The 24,252-nt window shown below is 36.8% G+C and overlaps 1 protein-coding gene across 5 annotated transcripts in view; it reads right to left on the bottom strand.

The window, feature by feature from the left end:
- Positions 1-1,748: 1,748 nt before the first annotated feature.
- Positions 1,749-24,252, bottom strand: part of STIL (STIL centriolar assembly protein) — a 67,530-nt gene continuing 45,026 nt past the window's right edge. For 3 of the 5 annotated variants that reach the window (XM_082370215.1, XM_082370214.1, XM_082370217.1), the window contains 5 exons: positions 21,167-21,332; positions 19,713-19,944; positions 15,149-15,362; positions 13,613-13,863; positions 1,749-5,689 (listed from right to left, as the gene is read on the bottom strand). In XM_082370215.1, the coding sequence (XP_082226341.1) occupies positions 4,900-5,689; positions 13,613-13,863; positions 15,149-15,362; positions 19,713-19,944; positions 21,167-21,332 (1,653 nt within the window). In that variant the 3' untranslated portion in view covers positions 1,749-4,899. The remainder of the gene's footprint in view (positions 5,690-13,612; positions 13,864-15,148; positions 15,363-19,712; positions 19,945-21,166; positions 21,333-24,252) is intronic. The other 2 variants (XR_014238107.1, XM_082370216.1) reach the window with 2 other exon arrangements.

Raw genomic sequence — 24,252 nt, 5'->3', positions numbered from 1 at the left:
CCAATGCTATCCCTTGCAGAAGCCTTTCCCTCCTCTGGACTTATAAACCACTCCTCACAGCCTATTTCTGCATTAACATTTCATACAATCACAGAATGTTAGAGATACATGGCTAACCCCTTCACCTAAAAAATTGGGAAACTAAACCTAGTGATATGAGGTGACTTGCCCAATGTTATGGAATTTTGAGCAGAGGGACAAGAGGAGCCCAAATGTTGCTGACTCCTAACTCAGTGTTCTTTCTAGATGTATATTTTTTTCCCTTCCCATCTTTGGTTTCCTGCCCCCAACCCCCTCCTCCAATGCTATACCTATTCAGATCTCCATGCTTTCCAACAAGCTGTTCCCTCTATCAGAAATATCACATCTTCCCCTTCTCTTCCATATTGCTCCTGTAAGATTTTGGAAAAACCTGGAGCATTCTCAAAATAACCGTCCTCTTAATATATCCTCATGTCATATAGTTTTATTATAAGCCCTGACCTCACTGTATTGCTAATGTTTGCATGTGTCTCCCCCATTAGATCGAGATCCTACAGGACAAGTTGTCTTGTTCATCACGGTATGCTCAGCATCCCAGCCCAGAGCCCAGCAGAATCAACATTAGACACCTGCTGATTGACTAGGGGTATAAAAGGTGCCGGTGGGGAGAGGAAGAATGGAGGGAATGGCTGCTGCTGGGCTGGATGCTATGAAGGACTAGGTTGTTAATTATAAATGTGTGACCTTGGCCCACTTATACCTTATTTGTGTCTGTCTCATCATCTGTAGAAAGAGGTTGATGATGTCTGCCATACATACTTCAGTTGGGTTTTGGTTGTGAGGATTATATGAGGAAATGTGTGGGAAAGCACTTTGAAGAGTGTGAAGCAGTCTGCAAATCTAAGACATTATCATTAAATTTATTTTGCAGGCATAAAGGTCTCTGTTAATCTAGGAGCTAGGAAAGGTTCTGCCCTCAAGAGTAATGTCTAGGGGACTTCCCTGGTGGCGCAGTGGTTGAGAATCTGCCTGCTAATGCAGGGGACACGGGTTCGAGCCCTGGTCTGGGAGGATCCCACATGCCGCGGAGCAGCTAGGCCCGTGAGCCACAATTACTGAGCCTGCGTGTCTGGAGCCTGTGCTCCGCAACAGGAGAGGCTGCGATAGTGAGAGGCCCGCGCACCGCGATGAAGAGTGGCCCCCACTTGCCACAACTAGAGAAGGCCCTCGCATAGAAACGAAGACCCAACACAGGCATAAATAAATAAATAAATAAAATTAAAAAAAAAAGAGTAATGTCTAGGGGCTTCCCTGGTGGTGCAGTGGTTAAGAATCCGCCTGCCAATGCAGGGGACACGGGTTCGAGCCCTGGTCCGGGGAGATCCCACATGCCGCGGAGCAACTAAGCCCGTGCGCCACAACTACTGAGCCTGCGCTCTAGAGCCCGCGAGCCACAACTACTGAAGCCCGCATGCCACAATTACTGAAGCCTGTGCGCCTAGAGCCTGTACTCCACAAGAGAAGTCACCGCAATGAGAAGCCCGCGCACCACAACAAAGAGTAGCCCCTGCTCACCGCAACTAGAGAAAGCCTGCTCACAGCAACGAAGACCCAACGCAGCCAGTAAATAAATAAATAAAATAAATCTAAAAAAAAAAAAAAAGAAGAGTAATGTCTAGAAAACAAGGGCATAGAAAACTCTTTTGCTCCTCTAATTTCCTGGAGCCGTTACGGTACTCAATAGAGGTTACCACGATGTAAAATCATTGACGTGAACTCATTAACATTAACAGAGCTGGGGTTCCCTTCTTCAGGACTGTTGACTAAAAAACCAGTAGTTTCTGGTCTTGGCTAAAGGGCAGGGGGACTTCTTGGCAGAAAATAAGGCCGGCAGCTTGGAGGACAGCACGTACCTGAAATAGCACCGACTGTAGTATTCAAAATCATTCATTCAGCTCAAGATCTGTGTCTCGTAGGAAGCTCTTCCTGAATTCCTCAGGCCTCAGATAAGTTGCATTTCTCAGTGGCTTAGCAGGAGCTTGAGCTTGAATCTCTGGTAACAACTTACTTGTGTAAGTTACTTCCCTAAGGTCAGTCCCTCAACTATGAGGATGACAATCACCAGCTGGGGTCAGCCAGGAGGCTTAAATGAACTAAGGCATGTGAAGTGCTCTGCACAGCGCCCTGTGAGCATGCAGTTAAGTCTTAAAAGATGGAAGCTGTCGTGATTACACTGTTGTGGCTCCTCATAGTCTGAATCGCTCGTTTTGGCTTTTCATCATACACTGTCTCATACTGTTGTGCCACTGTTTCCAGTGTGTATCTGTTTTCCCTAGAGCCTTTACAGCTGGCAAAAGCAAGACTTATGTCTAACATGTCTACATCCACTTCTCTGGAGCTTATTTAGCACAGGCAGGGAAAGGCAGAGGACAAGTGAGCATAGAGTAATTAACCATCAAGGGGCTCAGAGGTTGAGTGAAGGGACATTTGATGAAGGGGGTGGAGGTGCCGACTGGCCAGGACCTAGACTAATAGGTTTCTTTCCCAGGTAATAGAAGCTCCATCATTTCCTTATTCCATTTGATGTAGTGCCCACATATCTATAAACAGTATTCTGTGGGACTGGATGAAAGAAAGAAATTCAGACAAATGTCACTTGAGAGGCAGTCATCTCCAAAGTCTTTTAATCCAACTTTTCCCTTATTAATGCTTTATCCAAAGATGCTGAAAAGCTATCGTAGATACTAATTTGTCCAATAACTTCCAGAGTGAGTTCTCTTCTTAGAGAACTTCTAGAGAGGCTTCAGTGATGGTCCCTCTTCTCTGGATGTTAGTAGGAGACATGTTTTGTTGAATTAATCTACAGTCTAAACTCAGTCTCCAAAACTGCTTAAGTGTCTTATCAGAGGCCTTGAATTAGATGTGCTAACAGCAGTGATGGAATTAGATTCTGCCTAAAAAGCCTCGGGTTCAGTTTTCATTGCTCAGATAGAGAACTTCTTGTTTGGTGTGAAAATTACAGGATTACCAGAGATAATGGTATAGTTAATGAGGCTTTCAGTGAATCAGCATTCTCTCAGTTTTTTAAATAATATGCAATATAAATTGTACTTACACTCACTTCTTGGGTGAAACACTGAGGGCTAAAGTTAAACAGAACACACTTGAAGTGGCGATGACAATTCCATTACTTAAAAATTTACTCCAGTGAAACCTATAAGTGGATTTTAAAAATATTTATTAAAATAACCGAAGCCCCAGACATTGCCTATGGGAACAAAGGTAAACACAGAGAATCACCATCAGTGACATTTCTATATCTTGATTTTAACCTGAAAGAGCAATGTAACAGGGAAATGTACACTAACTGGTGCCTGGCTCCAGTGGGGAACAGCAGAGAGCACCATGTTGCCGTACTTTGGCTGGCTAAGTATAAATTGGTTCATCAGATTATTACCTTAGAAGGCCCCAGTTGGGTATTTAGAGACCCAAAGTCCACTTCTTTCCAATTTACATATCAAATTTTGATATAAGGCAATGACATCTTAATCTAACTTCAGCAGAAGAGCTTTCTCTCTCAAGTGAATGAGGACTTTTTCATTTACATTCAGAAAAAACAATTTAAAATTTATTTTTTAAGAAAGTGAGGAAAGGAAGCAACTACTGATGCACTCAACAAGTTGGATGGATCTCAAGGATATTATGCTGAGTGAAAACCAATTTCAAGAAATTACATACTATGATTCTATTTATATTAGCATTCTCAAAATGACAAAACTCTAGTGATAGAGAACAGATCATTGGTTGTCAGGAGTTAGTGTTGGAGGGAGGCTGTATTTTAAAAGAGTAGAACTAGGGAGTTTCTTTGTGATGATGCGACAGTTTTGTATGCTGACTGTGGTGGTGGTTATGCAAATCTATAAGTGATAAAATTTCATAGTTATATACCAAAAAGTAAATAAATGAGTGCAGCAACTTGTGAAACCTGAAAAGTCTGTGGTTTAGTTACTAATATTGCACCCAATGTCAATTGCTTGGTTTTGATCATTTACTATGGTTATATAAGATATTATCATTGGGGGTTGCTGGATAAAGGGTACACCTGAACTCTCTGTATCATTTTTGTAATTTTGGGGGAGTCTAAAAAGTTTTTTTTTAAGAAGTGGAGAAGGATATGCTACAGCAGAGGACAAAGGAAAGCAGTCAATCTAGACATTTTTATTAAGTTCCATTAAAAAATACTAAAACATCTGAAAAACTCACAAAGTTTATAAAACACACTCATACTCAATAATTTTCTTATTATGTGATAGCTAGTGCTATATGTTGAAAATGTTACATTAACATCAACCCACAAGAGTGCAAAAGTTTTACTTCCACAGTATTTAACAAATATGCATCTTAAGACAACATCTATACTCCTTGTATAAAAGATGTTAAGTTACTTTTAAAAATAAAACTTTCCCCTTAAATTCAATAAGGGTTGATTTAGCTAATTTATGGGTCATGATAACTTTATATTCTTTTGGTGATACTGGGTAGATGCAAAATGCTAGGAAAACAGACTTACTTTTCAAAGTGTACAGTATAAAAGAGCAATTCAGATTCATAGTTGGATAGCATCTGCTTATCTAAATTTGTTGAAATAACTGATCTCAGGATTTGTTTAAAAAAAAAAAAAAATCCAGTGATGCTGAACGCCACTATCTGAACAAAGAGCACTTAGCCCTCCTAATAGCCAGCCATGTCATAGACAATCAGGTCACTTGTTCAGCTCTTTGCCATCAGCTGCTACCAAGAAACAGAGAGATCCCTAGAATGACTAGGAATTCCCAAACTATCAAAAGGCTCTGGCTTCCATAAGTATCTTCAGGAGACATCCCATCCTCATATCAGGAGGGCAGGGGAGTTAAAAGTTTAAAATAATTTTGGCAACTGTCTGAGACGCTTCACATCTAAGAAGGTGCCTACTGAATTCATACTATTCATTTGCTTTAAAGTATCAGAAGGTTTCAAACTTTCAGGAAAAATCGGAGTGTCCCTTACATTTTCTTTCTCAGGATGTTGGGTGAATTCTGCTTTTCCAGTTCGGAGGTTCACTGCAGGACTTGATTTAAGGTTCTTTAATAAGAAATCTGGGTTTTCATTCAACTGTGGTGTTGCTTTTGGCCGAACAACTTCATTTGTAATATTTCTCAGTACTGGCATATCTGTGTGGGTGCCCATGGAGTCATAGTTATAACGAGTAGTTATCTCACAAGCATTCTTAGAAGGCTCTTTCTGACAATCAAGTTGTTCAGCTATGCACGTAAGGTTTTGATTCACTAAATGTTCACTCTTGGTATCTGTATTGTCTGGAGGCTCCTCTTCATCCTCACTATTGTCACTGCTTTGAATCAGTCCATACCTCTTCATGTATTTTTTGGTTGCAAATGACATGTTGTTTGGTGAAATTAAACTAAGGCCCACTGTGTTTCTGTCTGTATTAATATGTAGAAGGCTAAAAGATGAGTCACAGTTATTTTGGTTTGATCGAGTGAGAGACAGTTGTGACAGCTGATTTTCATTTAAATATTTCAGAGCTATAGCATTTGCCTCCATGCTCAAATCCACACCGTTGGGGCTTAAGCCACTCATGCCAACATTAGCAAATGACATGCAGTTTAATCCAGAGATCACTGCTTCAGGGCTGATGCATGCCAACACACTGAAAGACAGAACAGAGCAGGCCATCATTTATCTTATTCTGGGTACTAAACAGTGTTACTGTAAATATGTTCCATTCTATGAAGGTAACAGTAAGTCTTCAGCTTTAAGCTTGATGGTGCTTTTTATCTGAGAGCTCAGACATCTAAGTCTTGATGATCCAGATACATTCAAGGGGTAACTATGATAACCTAGAAGGTAATCCATGATGCAAAGACTGAAAGTGGAACACAAATTAATTTTCCTAAATTTATACCAGTTATGGTTTTAAGACCAAATATAAGACCCCAAGATGTAAAGCTTTTTAATATTGATAAAGTAAAACAAAAATAAAATCAAACAGAAAACACATCTGATTATATAACATTAAAAGATTTGGTGAGTAGCTCAGAATATTACATTGTTCATAGTTGAAGAGATTCCATTTGTAATGAATGAAAAATATCAACCAGTCTCTGGATATGGACGTGTGTGCGTGTGTGTGTGTGTATACACTAATTTTCTTTTGTTAGATATAATCCTCACTCACTTTGGTTGGTTTATCTCATTAACAGTAATCAATTGACTTGCCTTTTCCTGTATATCACATATACAATAATAGCTGCTAATTTTTATTGATGCCTTATTATGTGCCAGGCACTCTGCTAAACATTCAGTGCCTCATTTAATCCTTGCATAAACCTTTCTCTGGGAGGTTGTCCCTATCATGTATTTCAACCTTATTCTCCATTACAACAATTCACATTTCCCTTCCCCTACTTTTCTGTTTTCTCCTCAGCACTTATGGCTACCTATATATTTACCTCATATTTCTTATTTATTGTCTAGCTCCCTCATGAAAATCCATGAGGGCAAGGGATTTTTTTGTCTCTTTCCCCCACCACTGCAGTATCCTTGGTGCCTGGAACAGTGCCTGGCACAGGGTAGGCATTCAATAAATATTTACTGAATGAATAAAATAGGTATTATTATCTTTATTTTACAGTTGAGAAAACTAAGGACTAGAGATTTTAACTAATTTCCCTAAGTTGAACAGCTAGTAACTGGCAAGCTAAGCCCAGGTCTGCCTTACTCTCTGGGGCTCTATAACCACTGTTTCACTATACTGTATTCAGCAATTTGTATTTTGCTATCAGAGTTTTTCTATTCCCTAAAAATCAGAGTCCTCTGTGTACTATTATATTATATATATAATATATATATAATATACAATATATTATATTATTATTATATTCTAGTCAAAGAATATGCTATGACTTTCCATACCATCCAATGAAGAAATTCAGCTGTTTTATACATGCCAGCCACTGCCTGCATCCCTACCCTCACAAAACCCAAATAACTATCAGGTATTTTTATTCTCACAAGTACCTGAAATTTTGAAGAAACTATTTTCAACCATCAATATCCCCTAAAACCAGTGATGTCATTACCAAACAATGGAAGAATGTGCTTAATAATGCTGTTCTTTATAACTACCTTGGAATTCTTCCTCAACCTTCTTGGTATTTACTGCTTTGGAGACTGTCTTAATAAGATGGAAGAAAAAAAAAAAAAAAGATGGAAGAGATAGTACCAATCTATCTAGATATTATTCTTTTATGATATATTCATAGTGCTAATATCATCTGAATATAAAGTTATTTTTCTACTTTCTTTGCCTATTTCCTCAAAATCATAAGCAATTTGCATATTAAATCAGAAGACTTGTACATATTAAAAATATATAATATCTATAGATAATATTAATGTAAATAATATGAAAAGGCAAATAAAAACTTCTAATTCAAAAGGTTAAATATTGAGAAAAAGTAGATCTAATTTGAATTAGATCTTTTTTTTTAAACCATTTTAAAAAATTGAAGTATAGCTAATTTACAATGTTGTGTTAGTTTCAGGTGTACAGCAAAGTGATTCAGTTATTTATATATATATTCTTTTTCAGAGTCTTTTCCATTATAGGTTATCATAAGATATTGAATATAGTTCCCTGAGCTGTACAGTAGGTCCTTGTTGTTTACCTATTTTATATGCAGTAATATGTATACATTAATACCAAACTCCTAAACTCCTAATTTATCTCCTCCCGCCACCCCCTTTGGTAACCATAAGTTTATTTTCTATGTCTGTGAGTCTATTTCTGTTTTGTAAGTAAGTTCATTTCTATCATTTTTTTTAGATTCCACATATAGGTGATATCATACGATATTTGTTTTTCTCTGTCTTACTTCACTTAATATGATAACCTCTAGGTCCATCCATGTTGCTACAAATGGCATTATTTCATTCTTTTTTTATGGCTGAGTAATAATAGATCTTTTATAGAATGGTTAAAAGGTCTATATAAATCCATGAAAACAATCAATATCAGTTTAGAAGGTTCTTCAAGTTTCATTGTCTAACACAGCTAGCTAGTTTCGATTTGGGGTCTGGAGGAAACACCATTACTTTGAAAACAAAACAAATCAATAATACTCAGAACAAACGCATATAAACAACACTAGCGTAATTAAGATGAAAAGCAAAAGTAGGCCATTCCACTGATCAAATCCTAAAAGCCTTGATCACAGATATACTATATTAGAATCTCATTAGATACGCAGTCACAAAAGGATGATGAGAGTCCATTTATGTTTAAATATGAGAGTCACATGCCAATAATTAAGGGAATTATTCCAACTTACTTAAAGATGAAAACCAACCCTGACTATTGTCCTGCTTGAATCCCGATTAGTTACCCCCTACTTATCCTACATAGGGTTTTCAACTAGAGAAAACATACCATTTTCAAGTAGAGAGCAAGGAAATAACTAGAGAGACTGCTAAGGATCTGTTCTGAATTCAAAAGGTCACTCCAATTGGGAATATGCCTGGGAGGCTGCTGCCAGTCCTCCATCTTCCCTACAATTTCTAGGTATGTCTGGGACCTTCTTTCATTGTTTTCCTGTTTTTGGACCTTCTTAATCTGCAGTGTTATGGAACAGGAAAGCAGAAAGGAAATCTTCCTTGCCCTGTCTCAGCTACTCTTCTGGCTGGAAGATATGCTCCTGCAGTCCAGAACTGGAACGTGAAATAAGTTTTCCATAGGTACAATGACAAAGGTAGCTGGTTTATAGAACTAGAACAACAACAGGCATTACAAGGACTATAAAGATTACTTTTCTGGAATGCCAAACTACAATTTATACACTATTTCTATAGGAAAAATGTGTCTTAAATTCTAAACAATTGCCTTATGAACTTTTAGCACACCAGCTATATTATACCAATATGTGTTAAAAGATAACAAGGCCATAAATACTGACAAAAAGTATTACAGAGGTACTTATAAAAATAAGGCATTCATTGTAAACTTCAGTGATGACCTGAGTAGTTTGGATTTCCTTCCTTTATCAATCCATGAAGACCCACCAAGTGTGGTAGAGGCAATAAGGATTCACAGATAGATAAAACTCACAATCTTGCTGGAAAGGCTATCACAAGAACATGCTATATAATTTATTAGAAACGAGGTACTCTGAGAGTACATAACGTCAATATTCTGGTGAGGGGTCCCAGAAACATTGACAAAGGAGGTGACGTCTGAGTTTAGCTTTGAAGGATAAGGATTCTGGCAAGCAGAAAGATAAAAAAGAGCATCCCAGGTAAAACTAACAGCAAGGAACTTTGCAAATGCCAAAGATGGGTAAACTGGAATTTGGTAGAGAGTGTTAGGAGATTATACTAAAAAAATTAAGTTCAAGACAAACTGTGAAACAACGTGAATTAATTAGGTAGGCTTTAGATAGTCTTATGCTTGGAATCTCCTCTCAGCCTAAGACTATTGACAACAAAATATGACTTATATGTGTTAGAGAAATAGTTTCAGTGCAGTTTCATTTTTAATCACAATAATATATAGAACCCATTAATAATGCATAAAATATAAATTAAAGATAATTTAAGAATTTTTGGTCTAAATTAGCACAGATCTTTAAAATGGTCAATTTTAATATAGGGTAATTATAATACAGTATGAAAATATGCTAGGTACCTCTCCTATGTGCTTCCATGATATACTATATCCTTCCTTTTCACAGCAGGTATCAGAGTATTTTATAATTGACTTTATTTGTGCATCTTCTCCACTGAACTATAAGATCTATGAGGGGAAAGATGTCTTTCCTAGGTTATCTTGTATACCATGATATTTCTCATAGCTGGCTCACAGTAGCAGCTCATTACATATTTATTGAAGTAAAATGAGTAAAAGTATTGGTGAACTACTAATACATATAGCTGGTAGGAAGGTAAAAATCTTACTCTTTCAGAAAGCAATGTAGTGACGGCCTTAAAATTTTCCTACCATTTGACTTAGTCTTTCCACTTCTGAGACTCTAGTCTAAGGAAATAACCCTAAACCTAAAAAATGCAATCTTTGCAAAAGGATGTTTATCATAGCAATATTTAAAATAGTAAGACATTGAAAACAATTTGACTCAGTTCTGACAAGAGGGGAAGGGTTAAGTAAACAAATACTATGTCCTACTTACTGGTTTATTAGTTCCCCATTAAAGATGATGCTTAGAAAACATTAGAACAACTTTGAAAACATGATTATTTTCCAGTGTAAAACCAAAAACATTTTTTTGGGAGGGTATATACAGTATGGTCAAAACACAAAGCAGCAAAATATACATCACCGTTAAGACCCCACCAAAAAATTAAACAAGCAATAGGCATAGAGCAAAATAGTAAAAAAACAAAACAAAACAAAAAAACTATGGACTTTGGAGTTAGAAGAGCAGGTTTAAAATTACAGGTGTGGAGCCTTGAGTAAATTGGTACTTAATTGCCTCATCTATAACACATGTATAATAATAGTATCTATCACATAGATTATTGCAAGGATTAACTGAAATAATGTTGCATAAAACTTCAGCACAGTTCCTATACATTATGAGCACTCAATAAATGGTTGCTGTTAAAATTATTTTAGAAAAATAAAAGGAAATACAAAAGCAAAATTTTTAATAATAAATGAAGTTGGTTGGTATGAATATGCTTTGTTTTGGGTTTTTTGGCCTCGCGGCTTGTGGGATCTTAGTTCCCCGACCAGGGATCGAACCCAGGCCCTCAGCAGTGAAAGTACATAGTGTTAACCACTGGACCGCCAGGGAATTCCCCTGAATATGGGTTTTCCTTGTCTACTTTTCTAAATTTTCCAAGGTTTCCAAAATAAACATATTACTTTGACAATGGAAACAAAACAAATATCAAACTCTATTTCCAAAGCTCTACAATATTTTACACAATTTATAACATAAAATAAAGCTTTTTTTAAAAAAGTTTTCATGTGAAGATATAGCTATGTTATTGTAAAATTTTAGCCAGCTTACCCCTCTATGGAAATGATTAATTTAACATATTGTTTTGAACTGAAAACAATTTTTTTCACATCAGCTTTTACTTCCTTGAGAAAATCATCTTACATGAAACTAAAATCCTATCTATGAATGTATATCTATGGATTTTTCAACTCATATAGGTAACTGAATTTTAAAAATGGGAACAGCCCATAATATTAAATGAAAATGTCTATTTTGTAATGGTAAGTAAAGAAAAATGAACAAAATTATATATATAGTAAAACAGCAACTATGAGGAAACATAGTTTTCTTTGGGTGTTATTAGTTCAGATGACATTTTCTTCATTTTGTAAAATTCCAACCCTGAGCATGTATTATTTTTATAGTATAAATTTATAATATAAACTGTCATTTAAATAGAGAGCAGAAGAATCTGACTACTCCACACTGATACATCAAAAAGGCTTTACTTTCCATTTCATTATAGGCATTTAAAAACAGAATCAAGTTCATTATATACTGAAAATTTATTCATTTCAATGTTTCACACTTAAGACATTAAAACAGGGTGGCCACTATGAAGAAATACATTACTTAAAAACTATTCCCTACAGACAGCCATACCAAAACGTAAGGGTTCCACACAGATAGCAGGGTGATTTATGCATTCTAACAGATGTATATAGCCTCTATCCCAAGAGTATTGAAATAAACCTTCAAAAATGCTAGACTCATTCCTACACTGGTGGTAGGCATATAAACTAGTAAAACTATTTTGATGGGCAATGGCAACATCTACCAAAACTTCAGATGCACATATCCTTTGATCCTGCCTACTTCCAGGAATTTATCCTACAAAGACACTTGTACAAGTACGTGTAGAATGATGTTCACTTAGCATTGTTTGAGATAAGAAATAAGAGATTCAGCCTAAAAGTCCATTAATAGAGAACTCGGGTTCACTATATTATAGTACATGAGCACAAGAGAATATTATGCAGCTGTTTAAATGCATGAGAAAGAATTGCATATACCTATAAAGAAAAGTACCTAAGATATAACGTTAAGCAAAAAACCCAAATTGCAACACTTATCACACAGATACATACTTGAACATGCCTAGAGCATTTCTAGAAGAATACCAAAGAAACAGTTAAGAGAAATAACCTAGGAGGAGTCAGACTGAGGAGTTTGGGAAGTGGGGGCTTTTGCATTCTATCTGATATTCTTGCATGTTATTTGATTATTTTATTTATTTATTTACTTACTTACTTACTTAATTAATTTATTTATTTATTTATGGCTGTGTTGGGTCTTCGTTTCTGTGCGAGGGCTTTCTCTAGTTGCAGCGAGCGGGGGCCACTCTTCATCGCGGTGCGCGGGTCTCTCACTGTCGCGGCCTCTCCTGTTGCGGAGCACAGGCTCCAGACGCACAGGCTCAGCAGTTGTGGCTCACGGGCCCAGTTGCTCCGCGGCATGTGGGACCCTCCCAGACCAGGGCTCGAACCCGTGTCCCCTGCACTGGCAGGCGGATTCTCAACCACTGCGCCACCAGGGAAGCCCCTGATATTTTTTTAAATCATGAAATTGTATTACTTTTGTAACTAGAAAATGACATCAAAAATAATTCATAGAAAGCACACTAGCCTTAATAACATAATTTCCAGATTTTATCCTCTTTAAAAACAAGTATGTGTTGAGGTGATCTTCGATGAAGAGGAATCTAAACAGAACATGGCCAGTTGGAACTGGTGAGCAATAAGTAAGGTTCATATAACTATATTCTTCAAAACACATTTCTACAAAAAGGAATTTTTTTTTTAAAGGAAATAATCGTTTTTTAAAATTTATTTATTTTTGGCTGCGTTGGGTCTTTGTTGCTGCGCGCAGTCTTTCTCTCTAGTTGCGGCGAGCGGGGGCTACTCTTCGTTGCGGTGCGTGGGCTTCTCATTGCAGTGGCTTCTCTTGTTGCAGAGCATGGGCTCTAGGCGTGCGGGCTTCAGTAGTTGTAGCACACAGGCTCAGTAGTTGTGGCTCGCGGGCTCTAGAGCGCAGGCTCAGTAATTGTGGTGCACGGGCTTAGCTGCTCCTCAGCATGTGGGATCTTCCTGGACCAGGGCTCAAACCCATGTCCCCTGCATTGGCAGGTGGATTCTTAACCACTGCGCCACCAGGGGAGTCCCACAAAAAGGAATGTTTTTGCCTTTTAGATGGCACAACTGCATTAACTGTACATCCAGTAGCTGGCGCAGACCTCATCACCTCCAGGAAAACTTTTCCAGACACCAAAAATGAGCAAAAGCTCATTTCTCTTTCTGTAAGACTCCCAGAGCATTTTGTTGGCATCTTTACCCAGGAGATATCCCCCAATAACCCTCAAATTACTTAGGTCTATAACCTTCTCCTCTACTAGAAAAATCTAAAGGGTAGAAACCATCTCTTATATTCATCATATAGTAGACCCTGAAAAAAGGATAAGCCAATTGAATTGAGTGGCAAGCTTATACCTTTTTTCATGAGACAGCTGCAATACATTTAAATTTTTCTTTATCTTTTAAAACAAATTTTAAACTTACCTGGCATGATCCACTTTATGTACATTTTTCTTCACTTTAGTAGGAGAATCAATTTTTACTCCAAGGCTTCTTAGTTGCTTAAGGGTTGCATTAAGAACACAATCTTTGTCCACCGGTCCTGAATCATGTTTTTTTTTTTTAGTATGGTAAACATTCTGCATTCTGGTGCATTCGTGACTGATAATTACTGCTTTGGTAGATGGCTGCTCAGTTTCCTTGTGGGAGTTATTCAATAGGTGGTTCCCTTGACCCTGATGAAAAAAGAAAAAGGACATATTTGAAAAATCACTATTAACAGTCTTAGGAAACAAAAATGCAAATAATAGTGGTAAGTAATGCCAGAGAAGAGCAAAATATTATCTTGCTAAATTCTACAAAATATCAAATACATTTGCCAAGTTTTATGGAGTTTTTATAAAAGAAGTCCATCCTAATGAATGAATGATTTCATCAGATCCTAGAGAAAACTTAGAATGTTTGTTCAGAACTTGTTCATTTTAAAACCAAAAGATTTAAAATCATTTGAGTAATATTTCAAGTATTTTTAAGGATTTATAGTAAATTCTTTATAAACAAAAGTTTAAAATCATGCCTTCATTTGAAAAATGATAATGTTTCAGAGTTATAAGTTTGATCTTTATGTTACTTTGAGAATTTGACTCCTCTCTTTTCTCGCTTTGAATGAGAATGACCTGTGATCCTATCTCTGCCTTCCTGACCTTAAATCATATTTCATTCCCTTGAGCACACGGCTGCTAGCACCAGTCTAGGACCTAGCAGGCAAATAACAAATATGTGTTAACTCATGAATACTTAGGGCCCTATGAAGTATGTTTAATTAGCCTTCAATTATGAATGGAGAAATCAAATGTTCCAAAGTCTACAATTGGTAAGTGACAGCCACAGTCATTCGAACTTCAAGTCCCAGTTTACATTCTAGCTTTTCCAAGATGACTATTTCCTCCAACCAGAATTACCCCTTTTTATTGTGTGCTACCTTTGCTTACAGCACTTCTCAGCCTGTCCTATAGTTATTTGTTACTGGTATCCATGGGCTATTTCCCCCAGGTTTTCAAAGGCAGAGACGGTCATATTCATCTGTATATTATCCACTTAGTTCATTTTCTTAGACTAAGCTAAGTATTCAATAAAAATCTGCTTATGTGAACTAAAGTCAGTAAATATTATCATAAATATTCTACTACTTTCCAATTTTCAAGCTTCCTGCAAACTCTCGCTTATTTTTCTGGTACTAACTTTAGTTTGAATTTGACATAATGTCAACATATTTTTAAAGTAAGACATTTTTTTCCTGGCTATCTAAGTATCTGGTGACTGGCATGCTTACAATGAGTTATTGAATTTAGGTTATCATAATTTATGAAAAGCTAAAAGAAATAAGTGATATATCATTAATTTGGGGAAAATCTTTTTATATCAAGGTCCCAATCAGTTTAAGGATAGGAAAGGCTTAACTAGCATACCCTAGACTAAATAACCATCTCACAAAAGATGAAATGCTTTACATTTTCTTACCAACACATCCTGGAATAGTTTCTGGTTATCTGATGGTTGATGAGGCAAGGGTTGCATTACTTGCTCAGTTTTGGGTTCCCCTGATGTTACAGAGCTATTAGTGGCACCCTCTGTTGGTCCACTTTGGAAGCACATGCTTACACTCTCTGCCAGCAGAGGATTTGGAAAGAATACAGGCACATCAGGTTCTTTTCCCACAAGTGGAGAAGAGCTGCTTGAAAGGACATATATAAAGTAAGTGTTAGTTATCAAGGTATCTTTAAAGTATATTTGAAGTGCAGTAACTTTGGGAGAACAGGGTAAGACTCAGCAGCATTCTGCTTTGTACCGTCAGCTCCTAGTGATACTAGATAAGCATTTCATCTTGATAGGCTGTATATAAATGGTTAAGATGGTAAATTCTATGTTATTTTGTTTTACAACAACAACAAAAAAACAGGCAAAAACCTTAAAAGGTTTATTAAAACAAACACAATTCCTTATACTGTCAATCAAAGCTCTCTGAAATTTGGTAGTCAACTTGGCTTTTCAGCCAATCTCTTTCAATGCCTCCTGTTTTATTTTATATTCTGAACAAACTGGATTACTAACAGTACTCTGAATTCTGCCCATAAATTTCGTCTACAACAGAACAGTTCTCAATCTTGGCTACACATCAATATCACTTGTAAAGTTTTAAAAAATACAACTGTTTGGACTTCTCCCTTCAGAGAGTCTGAATTGGTGAAGGGCCCAAATTTACCTGTATTTTCAAGTGCCATGGAGCCAAGACTTACTGTTCTAATGCCTTTAAATTGGCACACTCTCATCAAAATCCTATCTACTGTTCGAGGGACATTTTAAAACTCTGCTTCCTCTATGATGTTCTAAAACCTTAACTGGGTATGTCCTCTTGCTTCTTTCAACCCCCATTAGCACTTCCTTTTATCTCTCAGGTCACATATATTCTCATTTATATTACAGTTTGTTCATCGTGTCTGGGGCAAATTTCTTAATCTCTCTGGGCCTCAGTTTCCTCATTCATCAAATGGGAAAAATGATATCCACCTCCCTGGGTTGAAAAACATGAGACAGGATTAAAGGAGATACAAAGTACCTAGCATAGTACCAGATAAACATAGTGGGTGGTCTGTAATTGCTAGTTCTCTTCATCTCCTGCTGCTATCCCCTTGCTTCCTAAATATCACATTGAACTTTTATCTTCAACCATGTTAACTAATTTCACTGTAGTGAAAATACCAAAACTCAAATGTAGAAGCAGAAATCCAGCCTGTAGAGATTTTATGGCTTTTTGGGAAAGTACTTGTACTGAGCAGGATTTTTATCATGCAAACATTTGCAAAAGTACTTTATTTTTAAGGAGAGTCCATGTCAGTTACTGAGTTTGCCTTATTCTACCTTTAGCTAAATGATGACAATAATTAGGTACTAATTCTGGTACTATTCTATGTGCTTTAAATACATTAACTCATCTAATCTTTACAACAATGCTGAGATAGGTACTACTTTCACTGTCTCCATTTATACACAGGGAAACAGAGTCATCCAGACATTATGAGACCTGTCCATGGTCACACTGCTGTGATTCAAATCCAGGCAGTTTGGCACCATGCTCTTAATCACTCTACTATATTGCATTTTCAAGAATTTAAAAATATGTGTCTTGGTGTCTAACCTACCAAACAAAAATAAAAGCTAAAAAAGAAGAAAAGAACCAAAACATTAAAGATTTCAAATTTAAAAAATTGTTTAAAGATGATTCTAATATGGCAAGTATTAGTAGTTATGTCCAAAGCACGACTTCTTAAAAAAAAAAAAAGCAAGCTTGTGTCAAAAGAAATATCATCTACCACTCTTCCCTGGGAAGAAGCAACCAATTACCATATATGCTGCAAGCCAAAAAATTTATCTTTCACAAACTGTTTTAACATTTGACTGATTCAGCAAGACACCCAAAGCGGGCAGGGAACCCAGGTGGCCAGGTGCCATGTATGAATACTTAGCACTGGGAACCACAGCATGAATCAGACCAGATGTTTGGGAAGAATCTCCTAAAGAAGCACCAAAACCACCATATACAACACTGGAGATACTATTTAATCCAAGTCATATATTATGCTGAACAAAGATCAGATTTACATCTGTTATATGTTGGAATCAACAGAGTTAGTTAATTGCCCTGAAAAAGCAATTAACTGCATTCTATCAATGAACTCAGATCTGTTTCTGAAGTTAAAAACCACAATGGCTTGGAGATTTTTTTTTTTGATGTGGATCATTTTTAAAGTCTTTGTTGAATTTGTTACAACATTGCTTCTGTTTTATGTTTTGTTTTTTTGTCCACGAGGCATGTGGGATCTTAGCTCCCCAACCAGGGATCAAACCCACACTCCCTATATTGGAAGGCAAAGTCTTATTAACAAGTGGACCGTCAGGGAAGTCCCTGGATTGGAGATTTTTTAAAGTTCTGACTTAAAACTATTTCAGGGGTAAAACCTCCTAATTCCTGATAGTCTACAGTTTACAGAAGTTAGGGAGAATAAACAAGGATAACCACAGTTCATGCCTCTTTGTTCTCAGTTTCTATAATTATTCCAAATAAAATGTGGACTTATTTTGGGGCTCACCCCAAATTGCTCTTCCTATCACTGAACGTTTATGAAGGAGCTAACATGGGGAAACAGACACTGGGTCAAGTCCTAAAGATACAGAAATGAGTAGGATCCCTATCCTGTAGGAATTCAGTCTAGTCGGGGAGACACATATACAGATCTTTTTAATACACTTGTGGTACATACTATGAGTACTTAATTGAATTGTAAGGTTAAGACATATACTCTACTGAGCAAAGCAGATAAATATTTCTAGTTTTGTGGAGGGGTGTATTTATTGTTTTAATCATTATTGTAATCAGAATAATTTAAAATGTCAAATATTATCAAAAGGCTAATAATTTTAAAAAGTAATCAACTGCCTGCCACATGCCACCCCCACCACTGAATTCACCTCTTTTAAAACTGTTTCATGTGATATTACCCTGTAGCGTTTTAGCCTACATTATTCCTCTACCTTTAACATTTATTCTACACCTGATTCCTTCCACCACAGTCAATTCCAAGGCACCTTCACCTCACTTGGTCTTTAGTCTATTAACCAGTCTCCCTACTTCCACTCTTAACCCTCATCAGTTCACTTGCCACAAAACAGCTAGAATGGCCTTTAAAAAATGAAAATCAGATCATACCACTCCATCATTTAAAATCCTCCCTGGTTCTAATGAACACAAAATAAATTCAGAACTCCTTTCTACAACCTACAAAGCCCTACATAATTTGGTTCCTGCCTATATCTCTGACCATATTTCCTGTGCTCTCTCAGTCACTAAGTTCAGCCACAATGGCTTTCCTGCTTGTTTCTGGAACTCTCAAGCTCAGGCGCACCTCAGGGTCTATACTTGCCATTTCCTCCACCTGGAACACTCTTCGCCAGATATTGTCATGGCTGGCTTCTTATCATTCAAGCCACTGCTCAAATGTTACCCCCTGAGGGAAGGCTTCTTTCACCACCCTACCTAATAATGCCCCTCACTCCCATGCCACTATCCCAGTTACACTCCACTTGGTCACCCTGCTTTATTTTCTTCAGGCAGTTGTCATTATATGAAATTATATGATTTCCTGCTGATGTGGTTACTGTTTGTCTCTACAACTCATGGAAATTCCATGATGTCAGGAGCTTTGCCTGACCTACTGCTCAATCTCTAGGGCCTAGTTCTGTGGCAGCACGTACCAGAAACTCAAAGAATATTTGTTGAATTTATTTCCAAATTTGCTAAGGATCTAAATTACTTCACAATCCTTATTTTTTTTTAATGAAAATTTCAAAATGAAAAATTTTAGACACAAGAGAGAAGAGTTTAACAAATCACTATGTACCATCACTTTTTAAAATTACCTACTCTATCTTACTTCAACTATACCCCTAGCCATTTCATCCCCACCAGCTTATTCTGAAGTATATCTCAGGTAACAGGTTGTATCTCTCAGAAATAAAGACTTAGTTATACATATATAATTGCAATATGGTAAATCTTTAAAAATTTACAAAATTCAGGACCCCAGTTCCAACTGGGATCTAGTGTTATCAGAATCTCTACAGTGAGGCCTGAGCATACATATTTTTGAAATTTTCTTCAAATGTTCTGATTCAGCCAGACTGTTTTACACATCCAATGACTGACATCTGGGAATGGTTCTAGAAGGCTCAGAATTATGTTACAGGGAATTCCCTGATGGTCCAGTGGTTAGGACTCCTTGATTCCACTGCAGGGGGCACAGGTTCAATCCCTGGTCAGGGAACTAAGATCCCGCATGCCACGCAATGTGGCCAAAAAAGAAAATTCAAAAAAAAAGAAAAGAACTGTCTGTTACATAGGAATCACATTAGGAAAGATACCAATGAAAATACTTTTAGAAAACAGTTTCTGAGTTAGAATACCAGAAGAATATTAGAATTTAAAAAGAAAAAAAGAGGTAAGACGAATACTGAATCAAAGAGATCTTACTTGGATATAGAAAGTTGCTGATTAAATTCTTCTTCCACAGCAATGTTGCTCTCTTCAAAACTGGGAATATCAACAGCTTTTAATGAAGATGCACTACCAGGAGTACTTGTGACTTCATTATTAATATCAACAGAAAAATTCATGTCCTCACTGGAAATCTTGGTATCATCTTGTCTCAGCTGAGATTCAGGCTCTTGATCATCACCTGCCGCATTCCAAAACAAGCTGGCACCTAGATGTTAGATGATTTAACAGATACTGAAACAAACATTTACTTATAAAAATAATTCTCTGACAAACCTTTGTTAAGTAACACTAGCTATATTAGTTTAACACAATTACCCAGAACTGTTTTCAGATTATATTTTCTCAGAAATGCCATGAAGAGGTAAGTGAAAGGTGAAAAGAGAGAAAACTGGGGTACAAAGGGAAAGAGGACATTCTGGGCCCTACCTCTTCAAGAGGTGTGGCTCTCAAATGATGTGTTTTACCTATCAAGGTTCTGAATATGATTCGGGGTGTATATGTGTTTTGAAAACTGTTCTGAAAAACAGGAGAAAATATATAAAATGCAAATCCCTAGGCTCTCTGATTTTGATTCTTAAATACAATATTTATGATACTATATTAGAGATGTATCAGACATACATAATATCAGGCAAGTATTTAAAAATCAAATATCGGGACCTCCCTGGTGGCGCAGTGGTTAAGAATCCACCTGCCAATGTAGGGGACACGGGTTTAAGCCCTGGTCTGGGAAGATCCCACATGCTGCGGAGCAACTAAGACTGTGCGCCACAACTACTGAGCCCGCGTGCCACAACTACTGAAGCCCGCATGCCTAGAGCCCGTGCTCCACAACAAGAGAAGCCACCGCAATGAGAAGCCTGCACACCACAATGAAGAGTAGCCCCCGCTCGCCGAAGCTAGAGAAAGCCCGCATGCTGCAACAAGGACCCAACACAGCCAAAAATAAATAAATAAAAAATAAAATTAAAAAAAAAATGTCTTCTATTTTGCTTACCAAATGAAGTAGACATGGCTTTGTGAAATATGCAGTAAAGGCTCTCCATGACACAGTAATGTGTAGAGTACTAGACAACTCAGAACCCTGTGTTTTCCCACTGAGCCCTATTTTCTCTACCATCTGTTCTGCCATCTCTCAATTCCACCAACTAAGATTCTACATTCCCTTCAAAGTCCAGAATCAATAACACTGCATAGATGAAACCTTCCCTGATCCCTCAAACCACAGATGACTTCTCTCATTAGAACTGGGGGTTCATCTTGAGAAAGCAGCAAAAACAAACAATATATTACGTTATATGGTTTCCAATCTGTCTTCAGGTATAGTTTTCAGAAAGAGTAAAATTACACAAAGACTTAAGTTATACTCTCATCACCTTGGTTTTGATATTATGTGTACCACGTACAAATTAAAAAAATGAAATTACCTGTGCTCACAGCAATGCTTACACTTTTTCTCATGTGCAAAGCAGGGGGAGACTGTGCTTCCATGGAAACCAATTCCATTTGTCTGGCAGCTTGCACTGTGTCTTCAACAGTGGTTGTCTTAGGGGAACAGGGTTGCAGAGACTGTGCTTCCAACAAACGCTGAATCTGTATCAATTAAAAACATACTTTACACTGACAGTGAAGTAATCAACCAAATTGGCATAAGAGTTTAAAAATGAATTACAAAGTGCCCCCATTATAAATAACTGACTTTTAACTATATTTTCTCACATTTCAACTAGATTATAAAAAAACTTACTCAATGTCGAAAATCATTGTCATTAGTTATTAAGCACTTAAGTGGGCTACCTATAAATTTAAAAGTAAAAACATACAGGTGTTTAGATTAGCATTCATAAATTGACACTCTCGTAGAAAAGCCTTAATGTTAACACTTCAAACAAACATTTTATTCCTATTTCACTTACAAACCAAAAGTAAGATAGGAGGCATACTCTAACTCCATATACCAAATTTGAACAATTTTTTACACAAGATTCATCTTATAAAAGTTAACCAGAATTGCCCGCATTTGGTCATGCTGAAACTGGAAATATTAATAACAGTCTCTAACACTGAGTGCTTCCTGTTTACAAGACACTATAATAAGAGCTCTTATGTATGATTTTTACAATGACCCCATGAAGAATGTACTACTATTAAGCACACTTTACAGAGAAAAAAACTTGAGGCACTAAAAATAAAGTTACTGGCCCAGGTCACATAACTAACAAGTAGCAAAGCTGAAGTTCAAACATCAAAAGCTTCCCCTCGGGCTTCCCTGGTGGCGCAGTGGTTGAGAATCTGCCTGCCAATGCAGGGGACACGGGTTCGAGCCCTGGTCTGGGAAGATCCCACATGCCGCAGAGCAACTGGGCCCGTGAGCCACAACTACTGAGCCTGTGTGTCTGGAGCCTGTGCTCCGCAACAAGAGAGGCCGCGATAGTGAGAGGCCTGCGCACGGCGATGAAGAGTGGCCCCCGCCTGCCACAACTAGAGAAAGCCCTCGCACAGAAACGAAGACCCAACACAGCCATAAATAAATTAAAAAAAAAAAAAAAAAAAAAAAGCTTCCCCTCCTCCTTTTAAAATTGAGATGTAATTCACATACCATAAAACTTATCCCTTTGAAGTATACAATTCCATGGTTTTTAGGATATTCACAAAGTCTGCATCCATCACCACCATCTAACTCTACAATATTTTCATCAACCCCTGAAAAATCTCTGTACCCACTAGCTGTCACTCTCCATGGCCCCAGAACCTAGCCTTTGGCAGCAACTAATCTACTTTCTGTCTCTGTAGATTTGCCTATTCTGGACATTTGATATAAATGAAACCAAACAATATGCGGCCTTATATCTTGCTTCTTTCACTTAGCATAACGTTTTCAAAGTTCATCTGTGCTACAGTACCTATCAGTACTTCATTCCTTTTGATGACTAAAATATTCCATTGTATAGATAATGTCACATTGTGTTCATCTATTCATCAGTTGATGGACTTTGGATTATTTCATCTTTGGCTATTAAAAATAATGTTGCTATGAACATGTGTATACAAGTTTTTGTGTGAACATATTTTTTCATTTCTCCTGGATATACACCTAGGAGTGGAAAAGCCTCCCTTTTTAAACACTGTAATTTTCTATTTCCCTATAAGTTATACTGTTGTGTTCAACTCATTAACTTTAGCAGATTAACTTTATTAATATAGGAAAATAAGTATTACCAATAATTGTTGAGATCAGTAGAAATACGACCTGCATTAATAATACAAAGTGGCATATGTACTTATAGTGGTTTGGAGCATGGGCTTTAGTGTCATGAGGACGTAAGTTTAAATCCTACTCTGCTACCTTTTGGAAAAGCTATTTAGCTACTATGAGCTTCAACATTACCTAAAACTAAGGTAGTTGTGAGGACTAAGAGATAAACAAAATAATTGTAATTTGTTGAGTGTTTACTATAGCCTCATCCTACAGTAAGCACTTTATCTAGACAGACAGGTGTGTGTGTGAATATATATACATACACATATAAATTCATTTAACCATCAAATCTACATATAATACCAATCACTGCTCCCAATTTACAGTTGAGAAAAGTGAGGTTTAGAGAGACTGCCTAGGAAGTACTTGATAAGAGATTTATTATAAAGCTATACAGATTAAACTGAATGGTAGTAGTGCTGGAATAGACAGGCAGATCAATGGGGAACACAGTACAGAAACAGATACAAACACATGATACTTTCATTATACAATAAAAAAGGCATTTCTAAATCATTAACAAAAAGATATATTATTCAGTAAATATATGGAGTCAGTCATCTAAGGATTAAAAATTAAAAAATCTTTTATCTCATATACCAAAATAAAGCAACAAATATAATCCTGGGGGCGTGGTGGTAATGAAGACTAAATTTTTTATGATCTTAAAGGGAAGAGGCTCTTCTAAACACAATACAAAACCCAAAATGAAAATGACTGATAAATCTAATTATGTCTAAGCTGGAATATTCTGTACAAATGATTAAAACACAAAACACTTAAGACAAACTGTAAGAAATACCACATACAGATGATAAAGAACCAATTTCCTTAATATACAATAAGCTCTTATAAATTGATTAGAAAAGGACTTAATAGAAAAATGGGTAAATAACAGAGACTTTATAGAAAGAAAATACAAATGGCCAATAAACAATAAAATGATCACTCACTTATAATAATACAATGCAAATCAAAACAGTTTCTATTAATAAAGACTGATAATAATTTAAGAGTAGATATGTCCAGTATTGGAGACGTGGGAAAACTTTTGAAGTATTAAGTTGGTATAGCCTTTCTGGTGGCCTTTTTCACTCATTCAAGTTACAAAATATGTATTAAACAACTGTTTTAAGTGAAGTACTATTCAAGGTGCTAAAGAATACAGTGATGAATCTTGTAAGCTCCCTGCCTAGAGCTCCCTAGAGACAAAAAACTAAAACATGTAATTAAGGCCTGACTGAACGAAGAGAA

This window comes from Balaenoptera borealis (assembly GCF_965194805.1).
Source record: "Balaenoptera borealis genome assembly, chromosome: 1".
Taxonomy (NCBI): Eukaryota; Metazoa; Chordata; class Mammalia; order Artiodactyla; family Balaenopteridae; genus Balaenoptera; species Balaenoptera borealis.
Note: the sequence above shows the minus strand (reverse complement) of the source record. Positions and strands in the feature narration are given on the sequence as shown.